General features: G+C 42.5%; 1 protein-coding gene across 1 annotated transcript in view; it reads left to right on the top strand.

The window, feature by feature from the left end:
- LOC136875486 (uncharacterized) overlaps positions 1–14,755 on the top strand; it is a 35,713-nt gene extending 20,958 nt beyond the window's left edge. Inside the window, exons 6-7 of the mRNA XM_068228059.1 lie at positions 4,848–4,923; positions 14,524–14,755. Coding sequence (XP_068084160.1) covers positions 4,848–4,915 — 68 coding nt within the window. The 3' untranslated portion in view covers positions 4,916–4,923; positions 14,524–14,755. The remainder of the gene's footprint in view (positions 1–4,847; positions 4,924–14,523) is intronic.
- The last annotated feature ends 11,530 nt before the right edge of the window (positions 14,756–26,285 follow it).

The following is a 26,285-nucleotide window of genomic DNA, read 5'->3' as shown; positions in this document are numbered from 1 at the left end:
GATAATGAACTTGGGATGATCGTCGGTGCACGGCGCAGGAGTCATAGCTTTACGGTGATTACACGCGAATTCGGGTTTCCGAGGTCAACAGTGTTGAGGGTGGATCTTCAATATCGCAGAGAGAATGTTAACACCCGCGTAAACCGCCGCACGGGAAGACTACAGGTGTTTAACGAACGGACATCGCATTGCCTCCGCAAAACCATACTGGGTGCTCGGCGAGCTACTGTGAGTCAGATCACCGCCCAATAGAACGTTGGGAGTCAGGAACGCCATTGCAAGGAGGCAACTGCACCGCATAAGCATCACCAGCCGACGATCAACTCGTGTCCCTTTGTTGACACCTCGGCACAGAGCTCAACGACGTGCATGGACCCGCGAACATCTGCTATAGACCATGGAACAGTGGAGGCGTGTGGTATGGTCCGATGAATCCCAGTTCCAGTTGTATCGAGCTGATGGGCGCTTGAGAGTGTGGCGCATGCCCCATGAAGCTATGGATCCTGCGTGTCAAGAAGATTGTGTCCAGGCGGGAGGTGGCTCAGTTCTGGTCTGGGCGGCATTCTCATGGTCGCAATTAGGCCCCGTTTTCCGGCTGCAGGGAACGTTGACAGGTGCACGTTATGTGGACATTCTTTCAGATCATCTGCATCCCTTTCTGGCCCTAGTGTTCACTAATGGAGATGCCATGTTTGAACAGGACAATACGCCACGTCACCGTTCTGTGATGGCACGTAGGTGGTTGGAGGAACACTCCAGTGAAATTACGACCATGGATTGGTCCTCCAGATCCCTCGATCTTAATCCAATCGAACATTTATGGGATGCTGTCGATGCTGCTGTAGGCTCCATGAACCCCGAACCAACTACACAAGACCAATTGTTGGTAGCAGTGCAAGATGCGTGGGTCCAGATCCCTCCAGAACGATTCCAACACCTTGTGCAGTCGATGCGTCGCCGTATTGCTGCCGTTCTGAGGGCTCGCGTAGTAACAACTCGTTATTAACATCATATTCAGTGTCTTCCCATGACCTTTGGCCACTCGGTGTAAAGGGTCTGGGGGAAGGAAATTGAAAGGTTATGAACTTTGTCCCAAGTTCTGGTTAGATGATATTCCTATTTTAATTATGAACGACTAATTTCTTCCCGAAAAAATATAAATATAATGTAATAATGTAATAATAATAATTTACACTTGAAGAACGGGGGAGGAAGATAGAGATGGCATTCAGACTATGTCTGAACACTTAAAAATCGAAATCACTCTTCTATCCGATCAAATTAAGGCATTGCGGCACTGAATGCCAGCAAGGTACTCTCAGACGTGGAAAAGAAAGAAAGTTCCTTAGAAAGATTCTTGGACCAGGAAACGAAGAGATGAATCTAATTTCTGCTTAAGACCAAACCAAGAACTATATCAAAGATTTGCAAATATCGCTACCACAATGAAGAAAAGGAGATTACCTTACTATGGGGCATACTGAAAGGATAGGCTTCCCAACATGATTTTCACTTTCCAGAAAACAGGAAAGTGCAAGGCCATTGGGTGGAAGAAGTCGATCAGATCTAGAAAAGTGTCGAATAAGGGCAGAAGACGTACGAAACAGAGAAATATTCAGAAGAAAGATTGCGGAGGTAAAGGATCTGTCCGTCTAGAAAGCGAGTAAGAACAGATTGTTCTCGACAGAAGAAAGAGCAAACGAGAATGTGTGTGTCTGTCTGTCCGTCTGTTCCTTATACTAATCCATACCGTTCCACCAATCTGAACCAAATTTTGAATACTTATATTTTAGGACCCTTCGGGTAACCTCTTCTAAAATCAGCTATCTCCATTTCCTAGATGTAGGTCCTTTGGCACATTAACGTAGGCTAACATAGGCGAAATATGGAATTTGTGGTACAAGGATGAGACGAAGCTCATTTTAAGCCTAACGACGCGAAGAACAGAACTCGGTTAGGCTTTACGGGCACAAACACCATTTTTTTTAGGTCCTAAAACTAACCGTTATTGAGATATTGGCACCACACTATCCCCGCTCTAGGAATCGTATGAAGAAAAGACCGGCCGTAACCATGGCAACGTCAGCTCAAGTATTTTACAGTAGAATACAGGCCTGGTGCTCGAAGGAGGCACATGAGTAAATGTAGTCTTGGTCTAGGAGATATTCTGCTTCATATATGAGCTCCTATCTGGATAAAAGCACTGTGGGGTAAGCCACCCTTAGGGATTGGAGGTGGGGTGGGGGTAAAATAATATCGAATACATTGTTTTCAGGGTCGATGTGATGAACAGTGACACTCCGCATGTTGTTTAAGTCCAAGTTCAGCCCCATCGGCATGAAGGGTGAGAAGGGGTGAAAAAGTCCAAAATGGTCCAGATTATGGACGTATCTGTGAATGTTTCAGGAAAATAGTCAGTCAAACTTGGTACATCTGGAAAAACGACTGTGGGGGCGGGGGTGGGGACAAGAAACTCCTAGGACCCCTGAGGGAGGGGTAGAAATATATATCAATTACTGAAAAGTTCGATGTTAGTGTCCAATTCATAGACTCCAGGGTCACCGAAATGAACTGTGGCAATGTGGATGCCGCTTAAGTCATAGTTCAGCCCAAGTCAGAATGAGGTCGAGAAGGGGGGGCGGTGGACAATGCCCAAAATGACCGAGATTATGAATGTATGTGTGTACGTTTCAGTATACCTCTTAATCGAACTTGATACACATATGACTTACTATCTGCAAGAAAAAGTACTGTAGGGGTCCCTTGCGGTCGGGTGAGGAGGTGGCGGTGACATGTCAAAATATTCGAAAACGTTCAATATTAGTGTTGAATCCGTAGGTTTCTGGATTGCTGAGAAGAATAGTGATTTTCCGCATATCGTTTAATACCAAGACATGGGGGGTGAGAAGGGGTGAAAAAGAAAATGTCCAAAATAACAGAGTTTATGTATGTATGTGTGTATGTTCCATCATAGCTCTAAAGAAAACTTGGCGCGTATATGATTTACTATCTGGAAAAACACTGTGGGGGTAAGACACCCCTAGGAGAGGGGCTTACATGTAAACATAATCGGAAACGACCGATATTCGTGTCGAATACATAGTTTACGGGGTCGCTGAGATGAATTGCGGCATTCTGGATGCCGTTCAAATCCAAGTGCAGCTTGGGAATTCAGAAGGGGTAGAAAAGAAACGTCCAAATTGACCGAAAGGAGTGTTGATTCCATAGTTTTAGGGGTCCCTAGCCTTATTGGTGACAGTCCTATTGATAGCTGGAATCGTGTAGGTATCCATCATATCTACAGCACGACGCGTAAATATATACAGTTATAATGTACTTGTATTATTTGTTTGAAAGGATCAACTACCACCCAGAGAATCTGGGGGGGGGGGGGTAATAAATCCCTAGTATCCCTTGCGGTAGGGTGAGGAGGTCAAAATAATAGAACACGTCCATTATTAGTGTCGAATCTGTAGTTTTCTGGGTTGCTGAAAAGAATAATGATATCCCACATATCGTTTAAGTCTAAATAGCCCCCATTCAGGAAGAAATTCTACTCTGATGACCTTTAGATTAGGGCCCCTCAGGGTGCATGCGCCTGGTGCAAAAGACGAATTCGCTTGGTTGACCAGAGTGCAGATCCCTACTCCTCGATTTGGAGCAATAGCACTGTCTCTCTCTTTCCCCACGCCTGTCTCGCTCGCTCCCCCTGTCTCCCTCTTCCTCACTTGCTCCGTAGCGCTCCAAATCCGAGCTGAGTTGAGCCGAATTGAGCCGAGCTTAGCCGAGTAGCCCAGAGACGAAGCGTTGGTCCAAGCCGAGCCGAGCGGGACCGATGCACTGTGCACAGGAACTCTGCACGGCTGTTTGCACGCGTGAGATTTTGGGCGTTTGAGAGCCCCTGATTTAGATTGTGTAATTTAATATTGTGTCATTTCTGTGCTATATTGGAATTGTATACAGTAATGCATTATTGATAGTCTAATGGCGATTGGCTGGAATAAATGTTTTGTTCATAAGGAAACAGTTTAACGCGAAACGAAATAATCACCAGTTTCGAAATGTACTATCAATCAACGTCACAATAAAGAAATCTACAAAAAAATCACATCAAACAGGTAACACAAATTCTAAAATTAAACATTAATAACAAAAATACCCGAGCAGGGCCGGGCACTATAGCTAGTCGCTTATAAGCGTGGAACATACTTAGTATAAAGGCAAGTGAGTTTTATTTAACTTACTCTCAAGTGAAAGTTGCTAACACTGGAATATATTTAATTTAGGTATGTAGGCTACTTTGAGAGTAGACCCTCCCAGTGGCGAGATTTTCTTGTATAATGCTGTGTGATTGTCTCTTTAGAATATATTGTGCCTTCATTTGTTACATACTGTAGCCTATATTATATTGCTGACCGAGCTCGATAGCTGCAGTCGCTTAACTGCGGCCAGTATCCAGTATTCGGGAGATAGTAGGTTCGAACCCCACTATCGGCAGCCCTGAAAATGGTTTTCCGTGGTTTCCCATTTTCATACCAGACAAATGCTGGGGCTGTACCTTAATTAAGGCCACGGCCGCTTCCTTCCCACTCCTAGCCATTTCCTGTCCTATCGTCGCCGTAAGACCTATCTGTGTCAGTGCGACGTAAAGCAACTAGCAAAAAAAAAAAAAAAAAAATATTATATTGCTGAAATATTTCCTCATGTTTGTTATATAAGACAATATTTTTAAAGTGACTCAGGTAATAGGATTAAATATCTGTCCAATTGTTTATCATAATATGTACATAATAATAAACACATTTGAAAATTCATGCACTTATGTGTTATTGCTCACTCTTTTACAGTTAAAGATGTGGAAGGTTGTCAAAAGGGCGTTGTGATAAACACCTGTTTGTTCATCGATGACAACTAGTTCTTGAGGTAGGTGTTGCCTTGTAGGCGTGTGCTGAATTCATTGATTACTCCTGGTTCAGTTTTAACACTCATCACCACGGTCAAAAAAATCAACATACTCTTCGTGTTATGAAAGATGCTGCAATCGGATTGGCGGAGAATATGTTTCTTTTTGAGGAAAATTAGGTTACATTGTTACTTCCGGGCGTGCGATTCAAATTGACGTAGGTAAGGTAAGATAAGGGTTATTCTGCCCGAAGGCAGGACCGAACCTCCGCAGAGGTGTTCCTGAGCCGGAGTTTACGTGCGGTAGGGTGGCCAGTTCCTTGCCGCTCCTCCATTCCGTTACCCCCAACCAACAGCGCTTGGCAACCCATCCAACTCCTGACCACGCCCAATGTTGCTTAACTTCGGAGATCTCATGGGATCCGGTGTTTCAACACGGCTACGGCCGAATTGACGGACTTGCCGTATTTACTATGCCAGAGAGCTAGTCGCTGCCTGTTGCTGTGCGTCAGAGGAGGAAAGGAAAGGAGGGGAATTGGGAAGTTGGAGACAGAGGTAATGCTTGGTTCAAATGCTCAAGTTTCTCGTTCGTTTCGCATAGTCGCTTCCCAGCCCCAGTAGGCAGTGTACAGTTTGTTTTGCACAAACTGGCTACCATGTGAAACCCGTAGAAAGACAAGATGAACTTGTACCAAGAATACAGACAGCTTTCCAGGTCGTTCACGACACGCCACACATCCTGAACAGAGTCCAAAGGTCACTGCTACACCGTTGTGACTGTGCATCGAAGTAGGAGGGGTGATATTGAACATCAATTGCATCTATTGCAACCTACGCGCACGACCAACTCGCCCGGTATGTCGTGAATGACGGAATACACAATCATGGGGCGACAGCTTTGCATCTTCAAGCATGTCAAATAATAAAGAACGTTACTGCGACCAACAGACCAGAGGAGAAATGATCCGATGCATTCCTTGGCTGACAAGTGTGTCTTAATTACAGTGTGTTCTTGTACTGTGTGTGCAGTTTAATAAACGAACTGCGGATATTGCCTGTAAAAGTCAAGAACAATCCTGGGTGAGTCGAACGAGGAAACTTGTGCATACGCGCGAAGCATTACCTCTGTCTCCATTATACACCCCACTTCCCCTCCCTCTCCTGCTCTTCCCTGAAGCACAACAGCAGCTTGTGCTCTGGCATAGCAAGTACCGGGAGTTCGTCCATTTGAATCGCGCGCCCGAAAAGAAAAATATAACCTCATTTTCTCAACAAAAAAGAGGAAATTCTCCTCTAATCCGATTGCACCATCATTTTAACAGAACACGAAGATCATCTCTGATTTTTTTGTCAGTTTGTTCTGATACTCCCTGTATAAAGTAAATTACCACAACGCTACTGTTTACGATCCCAAGTCAACAATGGAAAAACTGAATGGATTACGCTCGTTTATCTGTCCATCCATCCTCTGCTCTCCCTGTTCAGAATACGTCGATGCGAAGTAGGAGGCAAAATTCCTCTCTTTCAGATGATGATGTACTAATAAGGAACTCTCTGGAAGAAATATTACAACTACAGCTGGTATTCCAGATGGAAGGTTACGTTCTCCGAAGGAATACACATGACTAGTTAAAAAAGAAGGAATATTCTGAATGAAATTCATTGTGTTAATGCTGAATAGTTTTCTTTCTGGTTGTTTTATTTCCATTGTGACCGTACAAATATATAAAATAAATAAAAAATACGCCAGGAATATCAGCTGCTCAGTATTAAATTTATTGGATCTTAGTTCGTGTCCAATGATTTGGGAATCCAGTCTCTTGGTAGCCTTATCTCGTCCACACCCGAAAACGTGCTTTTAAGGATATACAAACTGGTTACTTCGTAAGTAGGAGCAATGGAAGTATCCAGTTTACAGTTTATACAAGAACGCATTAAATATAATGCACTATTCATTTTTACGTATCTTCTTATGCTGTAAAGCGTAAGAGTCCTTCAGTCACCTTGTATATGCTTTTCTAACCTGACCGAGACGATGCTTCTTTGGTAATGTCTTTCTTCCTCTAGCCTTCAGCCTCTCTACATATTCCCCCCACTCCAGCCTTGGGTGTCCTTTTCCTCGTCTACCCTTTGGTTGTGTCTTCATCACTGCCCTTTGTTTCCTCCCTAGGTCTCAGTATGGTCAACCTGTCTAGGACAGGTGTTATGTGATGTACCGATACCGGTGCCCCCATTGGGGCTCCTCTGTCGGTCTGTAATGGTAGTGATCTGTTGTGTGATTTAGTCTTAAATATTCCAGTATAGGTAATTTATATACGGTATGTGTATTACGTGCTTGGTCACCCATCCAGTGGGTGACCACGCTTAATGTTGCTTAGCTGTAGTGCATATGTGTGTGTGTGTGTGTTTTGTATTATTAAGTTGTTTGTGGTGTTGTGGTCACCCATCCAGTGGGTGACCACTCCCAATGTTGCTTAACTGTCTGTGTGTAGTGTATCAGTGTGTGAGTAGTGTTTTATAAATTTGTCAGGTGCCTAAGGCAACGTACTCATTCAGTGACATGGCTAGCACAACGTGCTTTGTATACGATGTGGCTCACCCTGTTAGAAATCAGGGTTTGCCTAGCTTGGTGTTGCGTTCGAAGATTTGCTACGCTGCACCGTATTTAGGTTCACGGCTTGCTATTTTTAGTATATTAAAATAGTAAGCAATTGCGGGGGTTAAGTAAAAAATCAGCACTTAGGTTTTAAATTTGGAAAATCAGCATCTGCTATGTGCAGTTGTTGGCACACCGCCTCGGCTGTACCCGAGTTCCAGTGCTTTTAGGAAGTGAGGACTTAATCTTGGTGTCTGGGAGCTAATTGATGATTAGCTGTCTGGAGGGCAAGTTGGAGTGTTGGGGCTGGTTTTGGGCCAAAAGTAGATTTAGTAGGAGAAGTTTAAGCAGAGTTGATATGTTTTGGTTAGACTTTGTTTCCTCATTTTTCCCATCTTCCATATCTTCTTGACTGTATTAATTGCTAAGTTTTGTAAGTTACGGAGAGGGAGGAGGCAGAACATAGGTCCAGTTGGTAATACCCTTGTTATCGGCCCATTTCCTGGGTACGAGCGAAGACGGCAAAGAAGGACTTCGGTATGGTGAAGGAGGCAACCGTTGTGTTCAGGTCAATTAGAACAGCGCCTGCTGCCTTGTACGATGAGGAGGCTAGGGGAGAAGAGTACATCAGAAAACTGGTAGGCCGCTAGGCTGAGGACGTAGGCCTTCCAACCGGCTAGCCCGCTTGAGCTAGATGATATTAATTAATATGTCACTAGAATACTTGTGGATTGATAACAACATTTACAAGATATTTAAAGTGAATAAATTTAGTTCTATTAATTTAGCCTGATTTTTCGAACACTAACCGAACATCTCCTTTTGAGCTCTTGAAGATGATATTTCGAGTTCTACTAGAACAATAGCTGACAGGGTATTCATCACACATAATTATTTAGCACGCAAACTTGCAAATGAGCCAATTTAGTGCCTGTAACAAAATACAAAAGAATTTTAATGAACTAAATTTGGACTTTAAAGTACTTCCACCTACTTCATATAAGTCAAGAACTTGGCGGTCTCACCACAGATATCTAGGTGGAATACTTATTATGGTATTTTTTCAGGAAAGGCAATAGCTTAGCTTAAAGCATTATAATCTAATCAAAGAAATCCTATAACTTCTAATCGTTAAAGAAGGGCCAATGAAGCTTCCCACACAAGGCGTGATTTGCGCCGAGCAGAGTCACGTCAGCTTTTTGGTGGTGTTGATTATTGTTTCAAAAGGAAGTACACCAGAGCAACCATCCTCTCTTAGCACTAATCAGAAGGAATAAATGAAAGATCCTTCGAAGAAGGTGAAGAGGCAGGGAGTGAGTGAAAATGTCAGATTCCCTAGGCCTCGCAGAGTACCTTGGGCGTCGGAAAAGAACAAGAGTTGACCATGGGAGGTTGGATAGCAAAGATGAAAGTGAGGAATTGACACAAGCAATTGGAGGGAATGCCAGGCTCAGCTAAGGGAGAAGTGGTCCCCAGCCCACGCTCCCAAGATGAAATCCCTTTATGGTCCTCTTTCAGTTACCTCTTACGACAGGTAGGGGATATCGTGAATGTATTTTGCCGCCCTCAAAATACGATCAATTATTGCACCTGCTACATCTTCCTCAAAGCATCTGGAGGTCCATAATTAATCCCTCCCTGTGTCATCAGGGGTTGCGCATATGTTCTAAGGGAACCATCGCATTTTATCTTTAATCTAGCACTTAAATCTAATACGTTCCCTGCTACTTGATAAAAATTCAGGGTATTTACAATATTTAAACGTGGTAACCGGTTACTAGTTAATAACTTTCGTCCTGTTGCAATATTATCTTCACAAAAAAAAATGACTCGAGTTCATATTATGCAAATACACTGACTGACAGAGCAAATGCAACACCAAGAAGGAGTGGTTCGAAAGGGATGAAAGTTGGGGAAAAAACAGAGACGGCACGGACGAATAATTGATGTTTATTTCAAACCGATATGCAGGTTACACAATGCGCACGGCATCGACTCAGTAGGATGTAGGACCACCGCGAGCGGCGATGCACGCAGAAACACGTCGAGGTACAGAGTCAATAAGAGTGCGGATGGTGTCCTGAGGGATGGTTCTCCATTCTATGTCAACCATTTGCCACAGTTGGTCGTCCGTACGAGGCTGGGGCAGAGTTTGCAAACGGCGTTCAATGAGATCCCACACGTGTTCGATTGGTGAGAGATCCGGAGAGTACGCTGGCCACGGAAGCATCTGTACACCTCGTAGAGCCTGTTGGGAGATGCGAGCAGTGTGTGGGCGGGCATTATCCTGCTGAAACAGAGCATTGGGCAGCCCCTGAAGGTACGGGAGTGCCACCGGCCGCAGCACATGCTGCACGTAGCGGTGGGCATTTAACGTGCCTTGAATACGCACTAGAGGTGACGTGGAATCATACGCAATAGCGCCTCAAACCATGATGCCGCGTTGTCTAGCGGTAGGGCGCTCCACAGTTACGGCCGGATTTGACCTTTCTCCACGCCGACGCCACACGCGTCTGCGGTGACTATCACTGACAGAACAGAAGCGTGACTCATCGGAGAACACGACGTTCCGCCATTCCCTCATCCAAGTCGCTCTAGCCCGGCACCATGCCAGGCGTGCACGTCTATGCTGTGGAGTCAATGGTAGTCTTCTGAGCGGCCGCCGGGAGTGCAGGCCTCCTTCAACCAATCGACGGGAAATTGTTCTGGTCGATATTGGAACAGCCAGGGTGTCTTGCACATGCTGAAGAATGGCGGTTGACGTGGCGTGCGGGGCTGCCACCGCTTGGCGGCGGATGCGCCGATCCTCGCGTGCTGACGTCACTCGGGCTCTGCCTGGACCCCTCGCACGTGCCACATGTCCCTGCGCCAACCATCTTCGCCACAGCCACTGCACCGTGGACACATCCCTATGGGTATCGGCTGCGATTTGACGAAGCGACCAACCTGCCCTTCTCAGCCCGATCACCATACCCCTCGTAAAGTCGTCTGTCTGCTGGAAATGCCTCCGTTGACGGCGGCCTGGCATTCTTAGCTATACACGTGTCCTGTGGCACACGACAACACGTTCTACAATGACTGTCGGCTGAGAAATCACGGTACGAAGTGGGCCATTCGCCAACGCCGTGTCCCATTTATCGTTCGCTACGTGCGCAGCACAGCGGCGCATTTCACATCATGAGCATACCTCAGTGACGTCAGTCTACCCTGCAATTGGCATAAAGTTCTGACCACTCCTTCTTGGTGTTGCATTTGCTCTGTCAGTCGGCGTATATAGTTTTCATGTAAAACCAGAATTTGTCAGATTGTGGGCACAGCTTCATGCCCCGAGGTCAACAATTACCAACTTGGTAAATTACTCACAAGATATTTCTAAGATCTTAGATGAGGGCATTCAGACGGATGTAATATACACAGATCTTAAAAATGTATTTGACAAAGTACATCGTGACCAGTTCCTAAGTAAATTAAATTCGAAATATTTTTCTAAGCCACGATTCACTTTTTCAGTTCATACTTAAAAAGAAAACAGACCACAGTACGTCACGTTTTGAAGAAATGCAGTACATCTAAAGAATTATCTTATTTCTCAGGAATTCCACAAAATTCAAATTTGTGACCAATTCTGTTTTTTACTTTTCATTGATGATCTCCCAAACTCTGTAAGACATTCCAAATGCTTGCTTTATACAGATGATCCGAAGTTATTATTTTTTACAAGTTGCTTTACGTCGCACAGGCACAGATAGGTCTTACGAAGACGATGGTATAGAAAAGAGCTAGGAGTGGGAAGGAAGCGACCGTGGCTTTAATTAAGGTACAGCCTCAGCATTTTTCTGGTGTGAAAATAGGAAACTGTAGAAAATCATTTTCAGGGCTGCCGACAGTGGGGTTCAAACCCACTATCTCCCGACTGCAAGCTTACAGCTGCGTGGCTCTTACCGCACGACCAATTTGCTTAGTTTTGTTATACAGGCTTATTTCTACGACAGAGGATTGCCATCTTCTACAGGGCGATATAGGTAACATCTGCAATTGGATCATTAAGAACAAATTAAAATTCAATATATTCTAAGGGCGTAACCCTTTGTTTTTCACTTACTCGATGTTAGGAGAGAACTTGAGTAAAATCATAGAATACAATGAGCCTGGTATTTTATTCGATGCCAGGTAAACATTCCGAAATCCTATTGAAAGAACTAGCTAACACTGCTGATAAAATGCTAGAATTTGTCATGCGTAGTGTAAAACCATTTAATGAAATAACAATGATTACACTCTACAATACGTTAGTACACTCTAGACTTGAATACGCTACTGTTATATGGAACCCACGTAACATTAAAGGTATCGAAATAATAGAAAGAGTCCAGAAACGTTTCCTGAAATGTGGAAATATAGTGAATTTCCTTTGAATGTCCGGCTCATTAGGTGAATGGCCAGCGTTGAGGCCTTCGGTTCAGAGAGTTCCGGGTTCAATTCCCGGCCGGGTTGGGGATTTTAATCGCCTCTGATTAAGTCTTCTGGCTCGGGGCTGAGTGTTTGTGTTTATCCGACACTTTTCTCTTCATATTAACACAACACACTACACTACCAACCACCACAGAAACACGCAATAGTGATTACATCCCTCCATATAGGATTGACGTCAGGAAGGGCATCCGGCCGTAAAACAGGGCCAAATCCTCATGTATGACACAGTTCGCAACCGCGACCCCACAGGTGTGGAAAAGCGGTAGGAAAAGAAGAATAAGAATAAGAAGAAGTGAATTTCCTCTGAATGTGAACTATGAGTGTCTTTCCACAGATACCCATTTCAAAGCTGTAGAGATTTATGTGATATGTTCGAAGTTGTAAGTAGAATCCTGGATAATTCTTATATTCTTGTATTATTGAAATGCAATACCCCACAGGCGAAAACACGAGTTTCATTTGCGTTCTAGTCTAAAAATATGAAAACAGTCAGTCACAATAACTCACCATTTCACAGAATATGCCATAAGTATAACAGAATGGCCGTGAACAATATAAAGCTAGATTCGGCTGCAACAAGCAAAATCTTCTCCATCAGCTCAGGATCATGATTTAGGCACTAGTAATTAAATTAGTAATCATTATTACACGAAGTTGTCACAATTATGTTCTTTTCTTCATATGCCATTACAATTAACCCAATGTCATAACTATGATCATCATTATGAATATAATGAATTAGTATATGTACTGTTATATTTTGCATTTGTGAACTATACTGTAAGTGGAGACTGGTCATCTACTGTATGTTTTCCATTAACATTAAATAAATAAATAAATAAATAAATAAATAAATAAATAAATAAATAAATACATAAACATGAAAACTGAAAATACACCTGTTTTGAGTTATGTGAAATCGCGATGAAGTCCATTTTCTCAGAATAGAAGATATTAGGCCATTCAAACTACATTTCACTCGTTATTTCTGACACTAACAAGCTATTAACAAAAGGGGTACCCTTACTCAACCGTCCTGTCCTAGTCTTTTACTACATACCAGACCACTGAACATCGCCATCGTGTATGTATAATAACCGAGAAAGTAAAACAACTTCCCGTTCCTTCTTCAACGTGATTATCTATTTCTGGAATGTAACGATTATTAGAAAGTAGCGATTATCGGAATGTAACGATTACTAGAATGTAACAATTACTAAAATGTAACAATTACTGGAATGTAGCGGTTAATAGAATGTAACAATTACTGAAATGTAGCGATTAATAGAATGTAACGATTACTAGAATGTAACAATTACAGGAATGTAGCGATTAATAGAATGTAACGGTTACTGGAATGAAACGATTACTAGAATGTAACAGTTACTAAAATGTAACAATTACTTGAATGTAGCGATTAATAGAATGTAACAATTACTGAAATGTAGCGATTAATAGAATGCAACGATTACTAGAATGTAACAATTACAGGAATGTAGCGATTAATAGAATGTAACGATTACTGGAATGAAACGATTACTAGAATGTAACAATTACTGGAATGTAGCGATTAATAGAATGTAACAATTACTGAAATGTAGCGATTAATAGAATGTAACGATTACTAGAATGTAACAATTACTGGAATGTAGCGATTAATAGAATGTAACGATTACTAGAATGTAACAATTACTGGAATGTAGCGATTAATAGAATATAACGAAACAAATTTTATTTCAAGACGTAAATGACTGGTAAAAATTACACTTTGTAGAAAGTAACGATTACACGTAAAAACTACCGAAAAATGTATTTATTACAAATAATTCGATAACTTTTATTCAATTACTTCCCAACTCTGGTCAAATTCTGACCTGCAGGCCTTCGGGCTGAGCAGCAGTCGTTTGGAAGGCCAAGGCCCATCGGGGCTGCAGCGCCATAGAAGGAGGTGCTAGCTATTGTGTTCGTATGGCAGACGTTAATATAAGTTCTAGAATATCATACTGTATTTCAAAAATTATTTCTTTCGTTCATTTTCGGTTCCATTTCACTGTGGTAATAACTCGATCTTCATTTTATGTTTAAAAATGTAAACTTCCTTCCTTATTTTCCTTTATTGCATTAATACAGCTTACCTGTAGCCGTGGCTCACTTGCTCTTCATTCTGTGTGTTTTAATTCAATTCCTAATTTGTACATTGCTTATTATTTTAATTTTAACGGACTCAGTGACTGATAATAAAAATTGCCTTTCATGCGCACTTGAATATGACCAAAACATTTCTTTTTTTTTCAGTATCATTAATTCACACCAGATAATAGAATCAGAATAATCAGGATTTTATAAAACTCTAAACAGTTTTTATGTAAAATTTCGGGAATAGAACCAACTTTTGGGTCTGCAAAAGCAGACGACCTAACCACCCAAAAGCTGGTTCTATACCCGAGATTTAAAATATGCGGCCGTAAAAGCCATTTTTGGAGTTTTTATGTAATATGAAGTTCAATTATTAAGGACTATTCAATGTCCTAATTATTTGTCTCTGTTTACAGGGCAGCTGCAAGAACAGCATCCACTGAATTATGTAGATATCCAACTACAGTCTGTATCAAATGGGGAGCTGTTCCCGTAGCGATCGTTCTTATGAAATAAAAATTGGACTGCATTCAAACAAGAGTGGGCTTGTGAGACTGAAAATTAGATTTTTGGGTTTGGATTGAAGAAGAAGATTAATTTTGTAAATATCCTGTGAGGTAACTTAATAAATCATTGAACTGATTATGTTCCCCTGTACAGTTTATATCATATGTACTCATTGGAATACAATTCAATTAACACTGAAATATGAATTTTATTCTATATTTCTGCAGTGTACAGACCAAGTTCCTTCGGTGACTTAACTGAAGCATTTGGCAGTGAGAAATACGTTAACTGAAATAAGGAAATTAACTGAAATATTATACTATGGTATAATATTAATAACTATTAATACTGAAAATGAAAACCTACAACCTGTTTTCCAGTCTTTGAGCGGGTCAGGGACGTAATGAATGAAACATATATTGGCTATTAGTACGATGGGGTCGCCACTCCCAAAGTGATACATTAATGACTGATAGATGCTATGAAATGAGAATGGAAAGTGTTGCTGGAATGAAAGATGACAGGGAAAACCGGAGTACCCGGAGAAAAACCTGTCCCGCCTCCGCTTTGTCCAGCACAAATCTCACATGTAGTGACCGGGATTAGAACCACGGTATACAGCAGTGAGAGGTGACGCGCTGCCGTTTGAGTCACGGAAGCTCCCTTAACTATTAATACTATTAATGATTAATAAAGAAATTAAGTTATATTTCTAGTGACAAATTTCAAAACATTGTCAACTCTATACAGGGTGTTAGGTGTATACCTGCAGATATTTCTCCTAGCAATAGAGAACGATGTGACGAACCACTATATATCAAACTTTTAGTAATTCTCGTAAGTTATTTTCGAGAGCAAAGAGATACGATGTTTTTAGAATAGGTAGTATGCCTTGTTCTTGCGAATGAATAGCTTCCCTTTGAGAACAAGCGAGTCACGCGCCATGCGTGCCAAACTGGTTTCTGTTTATGTTTACGTGCAACAGCTGATCGCTACCTATGCAATGCACGAGATGTTACGTTACATACTTGTCAAACTGGTTTTATGTTTAAGAGCAACTGAGCTAAGATAACAGCTGAAGGTGGCTACTACAGTAGCGTATGCCTTGTTACGTTACATTCTCGCCAGACTGGTTTCGTAGTTGTCAGTATTCAGTTTCCGTCTTAGGGGCTTCAGACAACCCTGGTCATCGGTTTCGGACCCTGGAGATGTACAGAATTCTCAGCGTTAATACTGGTTCATTTGCTGTTATGTCCTTTAAGGGAGTGGGATATGTGTGGTCATCAGCCCCGTGGTCTAGTGAGTATGGAAATGACCTGAAAACCTGAAACGGTGCGGGACCTGTACGAGCGTGTGACATAATTATTGGTTGGGATAGGCGCGCCGGGACGTGAAATACAGTAGATCCCCGTTGTGCATTGCGTAAAGGTAGAAGAAAGATGGGAGGTCCTTACGCCAACGAAAGCAGTCATGGGATGCCCACATGAGCAGCATCGGAATTGAATTATCGAAACACATCGAACGTTTAGTTTCAAAGAAATATTGGTCATGTTATACAACTAAATAAATTAAACGTACCTACATTTCGTGCCTCCTTCCGGGCTGAGTTGCTCAGACGGTTGAGGTGCAGGCCTTTTGACTCCAACTTTACAGGTTCGAACCTGGCCCAGTCCGGTGGTATTTGAAGGTGCTCAAATACTGTAGGTCAGCCTCGTGTCGGCAGATTTTCTGGTACATAAAAAGAACTCGTGCGGGACTAAATTCGGGCACCTCAGCGTCTCAGAAAACCGTAGAAGTAGTTAGTGGGACGTAAAGCACTTAACGTTATTATTATTATTATTATTATTATTATTATTATTAGGTCATTAAAAGCTGAAATACGTGGAAGAAAATAGTAAAATATGTGTGGTTTAAGAGGAAACAAGATGAAATGTATGTCACGTGAGTTAGCATCGGTCGCAGTAGTTACCTACAGATTACTATGCGTAAAACGAGAACCAGTTCAAGCTCGTGGGGATGAGTCAGCTGTAATCTCGTATTGTGTAAAAACATCAAACATACACATCAACAAATATAAGAAACATAAACAAGGTTACACGTTAGAGACATGTAGCTATTAACCTGAAAGCCAGGCCGACGGTCACTTTCATGAGTACAGATGAGTTATCAAATATACACAATCCACAGATGTCGAACATATCTAAGAAGATTCCACCACAACTATATTACATTTTACTACGATGGTGCTAATAACAAATCGCAGCAGCTATTGGCTTTACGTCGCACCTACACAGATAGGCCTTATGGCGACGATGGGACTGGAACGGGCTACGACAGGGAAGGAAGCGGCCGTGGCCTTAATTAAGGTACAGCACCAGCATTTGCCTGATGTGAGAAGGGGAAACCACGGAAAACCATCTTCTGGGCTGGCGAGAGTGGGGTTCGAACCCATTATCTCCCGAATAATGGATACTGGCCACACTGAAATGAAATGTCGTATGGCTTTTAGTGCCGGGAGTGTCCGAGGACAAGTTCGGCTCGCCAGATGCAGGTCTTTTGATTTGACTCCTGTATGCGACCTGCGCGTCTTGATGAGGATGAAATGATGATGAAGATGGCACATACACCCAGTTCTCGTGCCAGCAAATTTAACCAATTAAGGTTAAATATCCGACCCTCCCGGGAATCGAACACGGTACCCCTGTGACCACAGGCCAGCACGCTAACCATTTAGCCATGGAGCCGGACTTAAGCGACTGCAGGTATCGAGCTCGGTAAATCGCAGCAGATTACGCTACTGCGTGTTGAGATGATGTCGGTAGAATACAGTATACCTGTTAAGACATAAGGCTGCAGTAGAAGAAGAGGAAGAAGGTAACGAGAGCCACATAGTCAAGCAGCACACAGCTGAACAACGTGCACATTAGTGACACAGACATAAGAGTGGCGTGGTCGCGGGAACTACAGTCGCATTCGTAACACTCTGTTGTAGAAAAATAATGAACTAACATGCAGTACGGGCTCTGTAATTCCAGGTGGACGGTAACAAGAATATCTCGAATAGAAAAGTACGGATTTACGAACGTACACGAAAACGCCTGCGAACAACATAATGTACCTATGTTAAACATTACAGTACAACAGTTTAGAAAACAAAAACATACAAATTGGATTAAAAGAAATGTTAAACTTTCTTTTGTAAATTAACAAAACACTCTAGGCAATCTTCTTAAGTTAAATGTTAACTTATAGTTCCTATTTCCGTAATGATGAATATAAAACGATTATTTTATTGAATATTTATACGTGACGACGACGACGATGATGATGATGATGATTGCTGTCTTAATGTTATCGGCCCTTAAAAACGCAAAGTGTCCTATGTTTTAACTCGTAGGGAATAAGAAAAAAAATATAAATTGCTGGAAGCCTTTCTCGATAGATTCATGAAGGGCGACCCGTGTTCTGTTCTGCCACACGATACACTAGAAGCATATAATGGTATTCGTGGTATTCATACACTGGCATTATTCAAATACTACTACTGATGCTACTACTACGCAGACAACGGGCATGTGACAGGTCTAGTGCTTTTGTCGAACTGCTTACGTGGAATATTCTCCCACAGTGCGATTTCAATATCTTGGTCTTTTGGGAGTCCAACTCGCCGTATGCAGAAACAACCCGTGTTGACGTGTACGTAAATGAAGTTTATTACGTCAACTAAAGAATGCATGGGATAGAATTTCAAAGTGAGTAGTATCGGAATTGAAATGTCAAAACACATCGAACGTTTTACTTCATACCAGTAAGGGACATGTTATAAACATAAATTAATTAAACGTACCTTCCTTTCGTGCTTCCAACCGAAGAGAACATGTTTCAATGTAAATGAGAACCTTCTAGCTTACTGCTGATTTTGCAGTGCCTATTCAACGTATCAAAATAAACGTTGCCAGGCTGAGTGGCTCAGACGGTTCAAGCACTAGTTTCATGAACTTAGGTGGCTCGATCCTGGCTCAGTCCGCTGGTATTTGAAGGTGCTCAAATACGACCGCTTCTGATCGGTAGATTTACGGGCACGTTAAAGAATACCTGTGGGCAAAATTCCGACACCGCGTGTCTCCATTGGCACGTGAAGATTTATTATTATTATTATTATTATTATTATTATTATTATTATTATTATTATTATTATTATGATTATTATTATTATTATTATTATTGGGCGAGTTGGCCGTGCGATTAGCTTGCATCCGTCGAAAAGCCACAAACAATATTATTATAAAAACTGTGTTAGTCTATTATTTCTGACTATTATGAAAATAAAAGTTAATCGCCCCACTCAAACTTCGTAGCTCGTAGTCTGTCAGAAAACACTAAAGAAAATAGTGGACTTTTAACAGGTCCGAATTATTATTAATATTATAATTGCAGACATGTCTCCGAAATTACCGAAGCATGTACTTACAAATTGTTTTACGTCGCACCGACACAAATAGGTCTTACGGCGACGATGGGAGAGAAAAGGGATACAAGTGGGAAGGAAGCGTTCGAAGTCTAATAAAGGTACAGTTCAAGCATTTCCCTGATGTGAAAATGGGAAACTACGGAAAACCATCTTCCCGGCTACCGACAGTGGAGTTCGAACCCACTATCACCAGAATACAAGCTCACAGCTGCGCGCCCCTAACCGCACGATCAACTTACTCTAAGCTCCAATGCCGGTCTGCGTAGCTCGGACGATAGAGCGCTGGTCTTCTGATCCCACCTTGGCAGGTTCGATGGCGGCTCAGTTCGGTGGTATTTGAAGGTGCTGAAATACGCCAGTCTCGTGTCTGTGGATTTACTTGCGTTTAAAAAAGTACTGCTTTACAAAATTCTGGCACTTCAACGTCTTCGAAAACCGTGAAAATTAGTTAGTGGAACGTAAAGATAGTAGTAGTAGTAGTAGTAGTAGTAGTAGTAGTAGTAGTAGTAACATTATTATTACGGACGTTTTAATTAAACGGGTCCGTTACATTACCTATCGGCACTTACTGTCCAGTAATTAGCCTTCTGTCCACCTCTATGGTATAGTGGTTAGTGTGATTAGCTGCCAACCCCCGGAGGCCCGTTTTCCATTCCCAGCTCCGCCACGAAATTTGAAAAGTGGTACTAGGGCTGGAACGGGGTCCACTAAGCCTCGGGAGGTCAAATGGGTAGAGGTGGTTCGATTCCCACCTCAGCCATCCTGAAAGTGGTTTCCCGTAGTTTCGCACTTCTCCAGGCAAATGCCTGGATGGTACCTAACTTAAGGCCACGGCCGCTTCCTTCCCTCTTCCTTGTCTATCCCTTCCAATCTCCCCATTCCCCCGCAAGGCCTACACAAAACCCCTGTTCAGCATAGAAGGTGAGGCCGCCTGGGCGAGGTACTGGTCATTCTCCCCAGTTGTATCCCCCGACCCAATGTCTCACGCTCCAGGACACTGCCCTTCAGGCGGTAGAGGTGGGATCCCTCGCTAAGTCCGAGGGAAAACCAACCCTGGAAGGTAAACAGATTAGGAAAAAGAAGAATAAGCCTTCTATTAGAAATGCCCGGCGGCAATTCCACAGTAGACCGAGCTCGATAGCTGCAGTCGCTTAACTACGGCCAGTATCCAGTATTCGGGAGATAGCAGGTTCGAACCCCACTGTCGGCGGCCCTGAAGAAGATTTTCCGTGATTTCCCATTTTCACACCAGGCAAATGCTTGGGCTGTACCTTAATTAAGGCCACGGCCGCTTCCTTCCCACTCCTAGCCCTTTCCTGTCCCATCGTCGCCATAAGACCTATTTGTGTCGGTGCGACGTAAAGCATCTAGCAAAAGAAATCCACAGTAGCTATTTTTCCTTCGAGCAATGTTCACGCATGGTTGCAACTACGGTTTTTGAAATCTGTCTCATTAATAACAATATGACTGAATACTTACAGCCTTTTCTTTCAGTGTCCACCGTCCTTTCATTGACCTGAAAAGTTTATGAATAAGCATAGACAACTCGCATTGTCTATTGTCAGAAATTCATCGTAGACTGTCGCAATAACAGCACGGAAATGTTGCGCTCATTTTTAATTTACTTATTAACTATTTCCTTTCATTTTGTCAGCTTGGATCACTGAGTAATGCCATTGACGTCTTATAAATCACACACAACTACACAATACTTTATTCGCACGTATGTGCTGGTGCGTATCTTCGAGGTCACTGTAAGGATCCTGTGTACATTTCACACAGAGTACCCTAGACCGGTTTTCGAGTACAGCAAGTGGACTGGCACGTGATTCATCCTCTCCTATTGCCAAGCCTTTAGGGGAAGTGCACAACAACATGTGTTGGCCTGCGATAAGAAACAGGTTCAACAAGCCCTAGACTCTGCTACTGTACTTCCACTACGCGTGGACAGAATGACGTAACCGGCATATCCTGCTACGGCCGTTCAAAACACATTAGGTCCTGAAATATTTGGCTCAGTTATGGGCAAACTAATAGGACAAGATAAAAAGTACATAGCATATATTGTGTGATGTCTTTTTCTTTGCCGACTAGCTTAATATCTGCACGTATACACCTAACACCCTGTATAACAACGAATTTTAAGTTCATCGATATTCCAGTCTGATTTAGTAGTAAATTTTTGTAGCAGGCATTTAGGAATACAGTTCAAACACTTGCAAGAAAAGAAAAAAAACACCAACGTGAATCGTGAACTGGAGCTGTTAGGTAACTCAATTCTACCAAGTTGGATTTATTTTTCTAGTTGTTTAAAATTGCATCAAACATCGAACATTTTCAGCAACGTAAGAATGGGAACGGCTAGAATGTGGAAGGTAACACCCTTGGACTTTTATGGCACAGCTCCAGTATTTGACTAGTGTGAAAATTAGAAACCATGTAAAATCATCTTCAGACAACAACACAACTCAACTACTACCAGCACTACCAGCACTCAACACTACAACGCTACTGTTGTTTGGGGCGAGCCTGTTTCTAATGATGAAGTTCTAGTCCAGAATAGGAACATTATAGTTTCACATTCCAGAAAATCCACGGAGATACCAGGCGAAAAGCACAATAAACTATTATTGTTACACTTTGCTTTACATTGCACCGACACAGATAGGTCTTATGGCGATGATGGGACAGGAAAGGCCTAGGAGTGGGAAGGAAGCGGCCGTATCGTTAATTGAGGTACAGCCCCAGCATTTTCCAGGGGGTGAAAATGGGAAACCGCGGGAAACCATCTTCAGGATGCAAGGTCACGGCTACGCGCCCCTAACCGCACGGCCAACTCGCCCGGTAAGCACAATAGAAGAAAAGACCATCACACCCTCAGGTGGGCCAGGAGGTTTCCAGTCTGTGTCACTCATCCCTTCCATTTTCATACTGAGGATAAATAAAGATTAAAAACTAAACATCTATGAGATTATTATATTAGTTTTAACATTTCAGAAACATAGCCCATACTAAAAAGGAAGAGAACACATAAGAAAAATCAAAGGTATATTTTAATGCTGAGGATGAATTAAGATTAAAACTAAAAATCTAAAATATATGTGGGAGATGATGATATTATCCAATCTTTAATTAATTTGGTGAAAATATTATCTTATATGTCTTAATAAGTGGAAAAAGAGCGGTATTTAAGATTTTTTCTTCTGAGTTTTCATACTATTTTCCTTTATTTCGTATATTTTAAGGTCATTGTGTAATTGAGAGGCAGTGACAATATACGACTTAGTGCAGTTTGCCGTACTACGGTGCAGAGCCTGAAGGATGTTATCTGTAAACCTGTTGTCTCGATCATGCATTGGACTCATATGGACAACGGACATGGTCAAGTATGAGGCAGCATTAGATTTTAAAATTCTCAATAGTAAGCAAGCAGCTGAGTCTGAACGTCTATCACTGACAATTGGGTTTCAACCACTCTGCGGCCTTGTAGTAAGAACAGCCCACTCGTACTTGGAAGAATTTATGAACATCATCGCTTCTTCTACTCTTACCCCTCAGTATCACATAACACCGTCGGCTTGCGCCAGCACAACACACGATATTCTTATGGTACCATTTACAATGGATGTACTCGAGACTGCCCTAAAAGTCCCCAAAAACAGTACTGGGCTATGACCACATACACTACAGTATGATCTACATTCCAATGAATGAAAACAAGCTGCATCTGAATCTCTTCAACGAAATGTGGGTTATTGGAACATTTCAAGAGACATGGTTTACACAAAAGAATTATTGTTACCATTTTGAAGCCGGGGAAGAATCCCAGTGATCCAGCGTCTTATTGGACCATAGCACTGTCATCGTGCGTCATTAAAGCTTTCGAGCATTTCGTAAAACTATGACTAGAATAGCAATTAGAGTACAACAAATTTATACAAAAAACCCAATTCGGCTTTAGAAACTGCCGTACCACATTCCATCATCCGTCATAGCTATCGACATAGAGAGAATGTTCTTGGAGATTTTTTCTAGACATCCCTGGAGCCTGTGATGGACTTCATACTGAGGTCCTCATTGATAAACTTCAGAACTCGATATTATTTTGATGTTTATAATCTACTCCGCCATCGAACCAGTTACATTCGAGAAGAAGATAATGCTCTGTTTGGATCACACCATGTAATAAGAGGCCTTCATCAAGGGGCCGTTTTGAGCGCTATTGTACACTTCATCCACTTCAGATATTGAAAACATTTCCAAAGCAAATATTAGAGTACTCCAATACGCCGATGATATTTGCATCTACGCCAAATCTTCATCCATTTATCTCACAAGTCTTTGGCTAAATAAAGCAGCATCAGCTCTTTTTTTCGTGGTTTTCGTCGGTCGTTTTCTTCACCACGAAATCGCGTACGTACGATGAAAGAAATTTCCATTTGGGCTATAACAGGTACTGTACATTTTGGGGAGCGCATCCCACGATATTACAGATAGACTACTTAAGTCTGGTTTGTCCAATATTTGGTTGTGGTTGTTTCTTATTCGCAAGCGCATCAAATCATGCGTTTCAGAAACTGGATGTAGCCCATCACCAATCCATGAGATTGTGTGTTGGGGTAATGCTATACTGATTGAGGCAACAGAAATGCTACCCCCACTCTACGTCGCTAGTACGGATGTCTTTATACTTAATGCAGCTACATAGTCAGAACACCCATTAGAGAACAAATGGGGTGCCACACAGGCAATTACTGACGGACGATTGCCCCAACCATGCAGACGTCCCTTGATCCCCAGTGGCTACGACGGAAAGAAAAGAAGGAGACCTTTGATCATTTTAAATCCATCCAACAATGCCTTTCAGTATATCTATAACCTCGCTCTTCTGAAGCCCTTTCCGTATATCACATTCCACAATATACAGGGTTATTCACCTAAGATGTTACACGGAAATAACATCTAAACCATTAAAGATATCGGTACTCTGTTTTCATACTCGTAAATGATACCCAGGGGCTTGTAAAATAATGTGCTACTTATTCCCATTGGGTGATTAATAACCGGGATAATGATACTAATTTTTAAATGGAATGGCACAAATACATACAAACCAAACCAAACCCCATGGCACTACAGCCCTTTAAGGGCCTTGGCCTACCAAGCGACCGCTGCTCAGCCCAAAGGCCTGCAGATTACGAGGTGTCGTGTGGTCAGCACGACGAATCCTCTCGGTCGTTATTCTTGGCTTTCTAGACCGGGGCCGCTATCTCACCGTCAGATAGCTCCTCAATTCTAATCACGTAGGCTGAGTGGACCTCGAACCAGCCCTCAGGTCCAGGTAAAAATCCCTGACCTGGCCGGGAATCGAACCCGGGGCCTCCGGGTGAGAGGCAGGCACGCTACCCCTACACCACGGACAAATACATACAGCTTGCCTAAAAGTGCAATCACGTACAAGTTCAAATATGTAAGTATTTTGAAAATGAGACAGTTACGTTTTGAGATATCAATAAAAACCGCATTTGGCGGATACCAAGGATGTACTGTAAACTATCGTACACATAATCTGATGTACTGTAACATACTCTGGATGTGCAACGTTATTGTATGACTGGCGAATACACAACAGGGAAGGGAGATTAAAGTTTCTTTGTTTAGTTGTGGAATTCGTGTGTAACAGGTGCGTTCAGTTTGGCTTATTTCACCACGGATGGGAATGGGAAGGATTTGGAAAGGACGTCGGCCGTGGCCTATCTCAAAGATACCAATCCGATATTTGCCTGGTGTTGAACATGGAACACCATGAAAATCACTTTCAGGTCGGGCGAGGCAGGACTCGAACCCGAATGCACGCTACTACATTATTCATTTGCTTGTCTAGAAGGAGATCTTCGGGTATCCTGTGTTATGTTTATTTCTCGATTCTCAAGTCACAGTTATTATTTTATTCCTTTTAAAAACATCAGCCTTCCTTGTCCTGTCATGAGTTCGTCTGCCAGACACAGTTTGCAAACCCATCACATGTGTGTGATATGCTTACATGCCTGGTATCCATTCTGTGGCTGGAATAACACCCAGGAAACTGCTCGCGCGCCAATATGTCTTTGCCCGACTTCACGCTGTCTAATGCGGCATGCAAAACTGCGCATGCTCTTCTTATTGATATCTCAAAAAGTAAACTTGGATTTTGAAAATACTTACATATTTGAACTTGTACGCAGTTGACCGTTTAGGCCAGCTGTATGAATTTGTGCCGTTCCATTTAAAAATATGGAGTTACTATCAATATCTCGGATATTAATCACCCCATGGGAATAAATAGCACATTATTTTATAAGTCCCTGTGTATCATTTATGATATAAAAACAGAATACCGATATCTTTAATGGCTTAGACCAGGGCCTCTCAAACGCCCAAAATCTCACGCGTGCAGAGCGAGGCGCAAGAGCTCCGTGCATTGTGCATCGGTGCCGCTCGGTGCCGCTCGGTATGGCTCGGATCAACGCTTCGTCTCTGGGCTACTCGGCTCAACTCAGCCCGGATTTGGAGCGCTACGGAGCAAGTGGGGGAGAGGGAGACAGGCGGAGCGAGCGAGAGAGGCGTAAGGAAAGAGAGAGTTAGCGCTATTGCTCCAAATCGAGGAGTGGGAGGTCTGCACTCAGGTCAACCAAGCCAAGTCGTCTTTTGCACCGTGCACAGTGCATGCACCACGCGCATGCACCCTGAGAGGCCCTGGCTTAGACATTATTTCCGTGTAACATCTTAGGTGAATAACTCTGTATAAACAGCAGTCTAACACCCTGACTAATTCCTTTTCGCACTTTGTTAATAATACCGGGTGGTCCAATTTCATTTAGATTTACACCGACGACTCCATAATCGCTGAAGGAACAGGGTGTCCATTTTACTGCTCTCCTTCAGAAGAATAGAGTCAGCTCAAACTTTCAACAAAAATATATCTATACCGCGGAAACTCTAGCCATCACTGCTGCCATCACTTTCAGTACATACTTATACTCACCGACGCGAGACGTATCTTGAAACAACTGCAACACCCGACTCGAAACAGTACCACGCACCCTTATTTATGACCTACTTCAATAAATTCATCAAGCATCCGGCACTAAAATACACCTTCTGTTGATCATGAGGCACACATTGTACGTTTAAGCCGCAATGAAATGAAATAGCGTATGG

Source organism: Anabrus simplex, chromosome 6, assembly GCF_040414725.1.
Source record: "Anabrus simplex isolate iqAnaSimp1 chromosome 6, ASM4041472v1, whole genome shotgun sequence".
NCBI lineage: Eukaryota > Metazoa > Arthropoda > Insecta > Orthoptera > Tettigoniidae > Anabrus > Anabrus simplex.
This window is presented reverse-complemented; position numbering and strand designations above follow the sequence as displayed.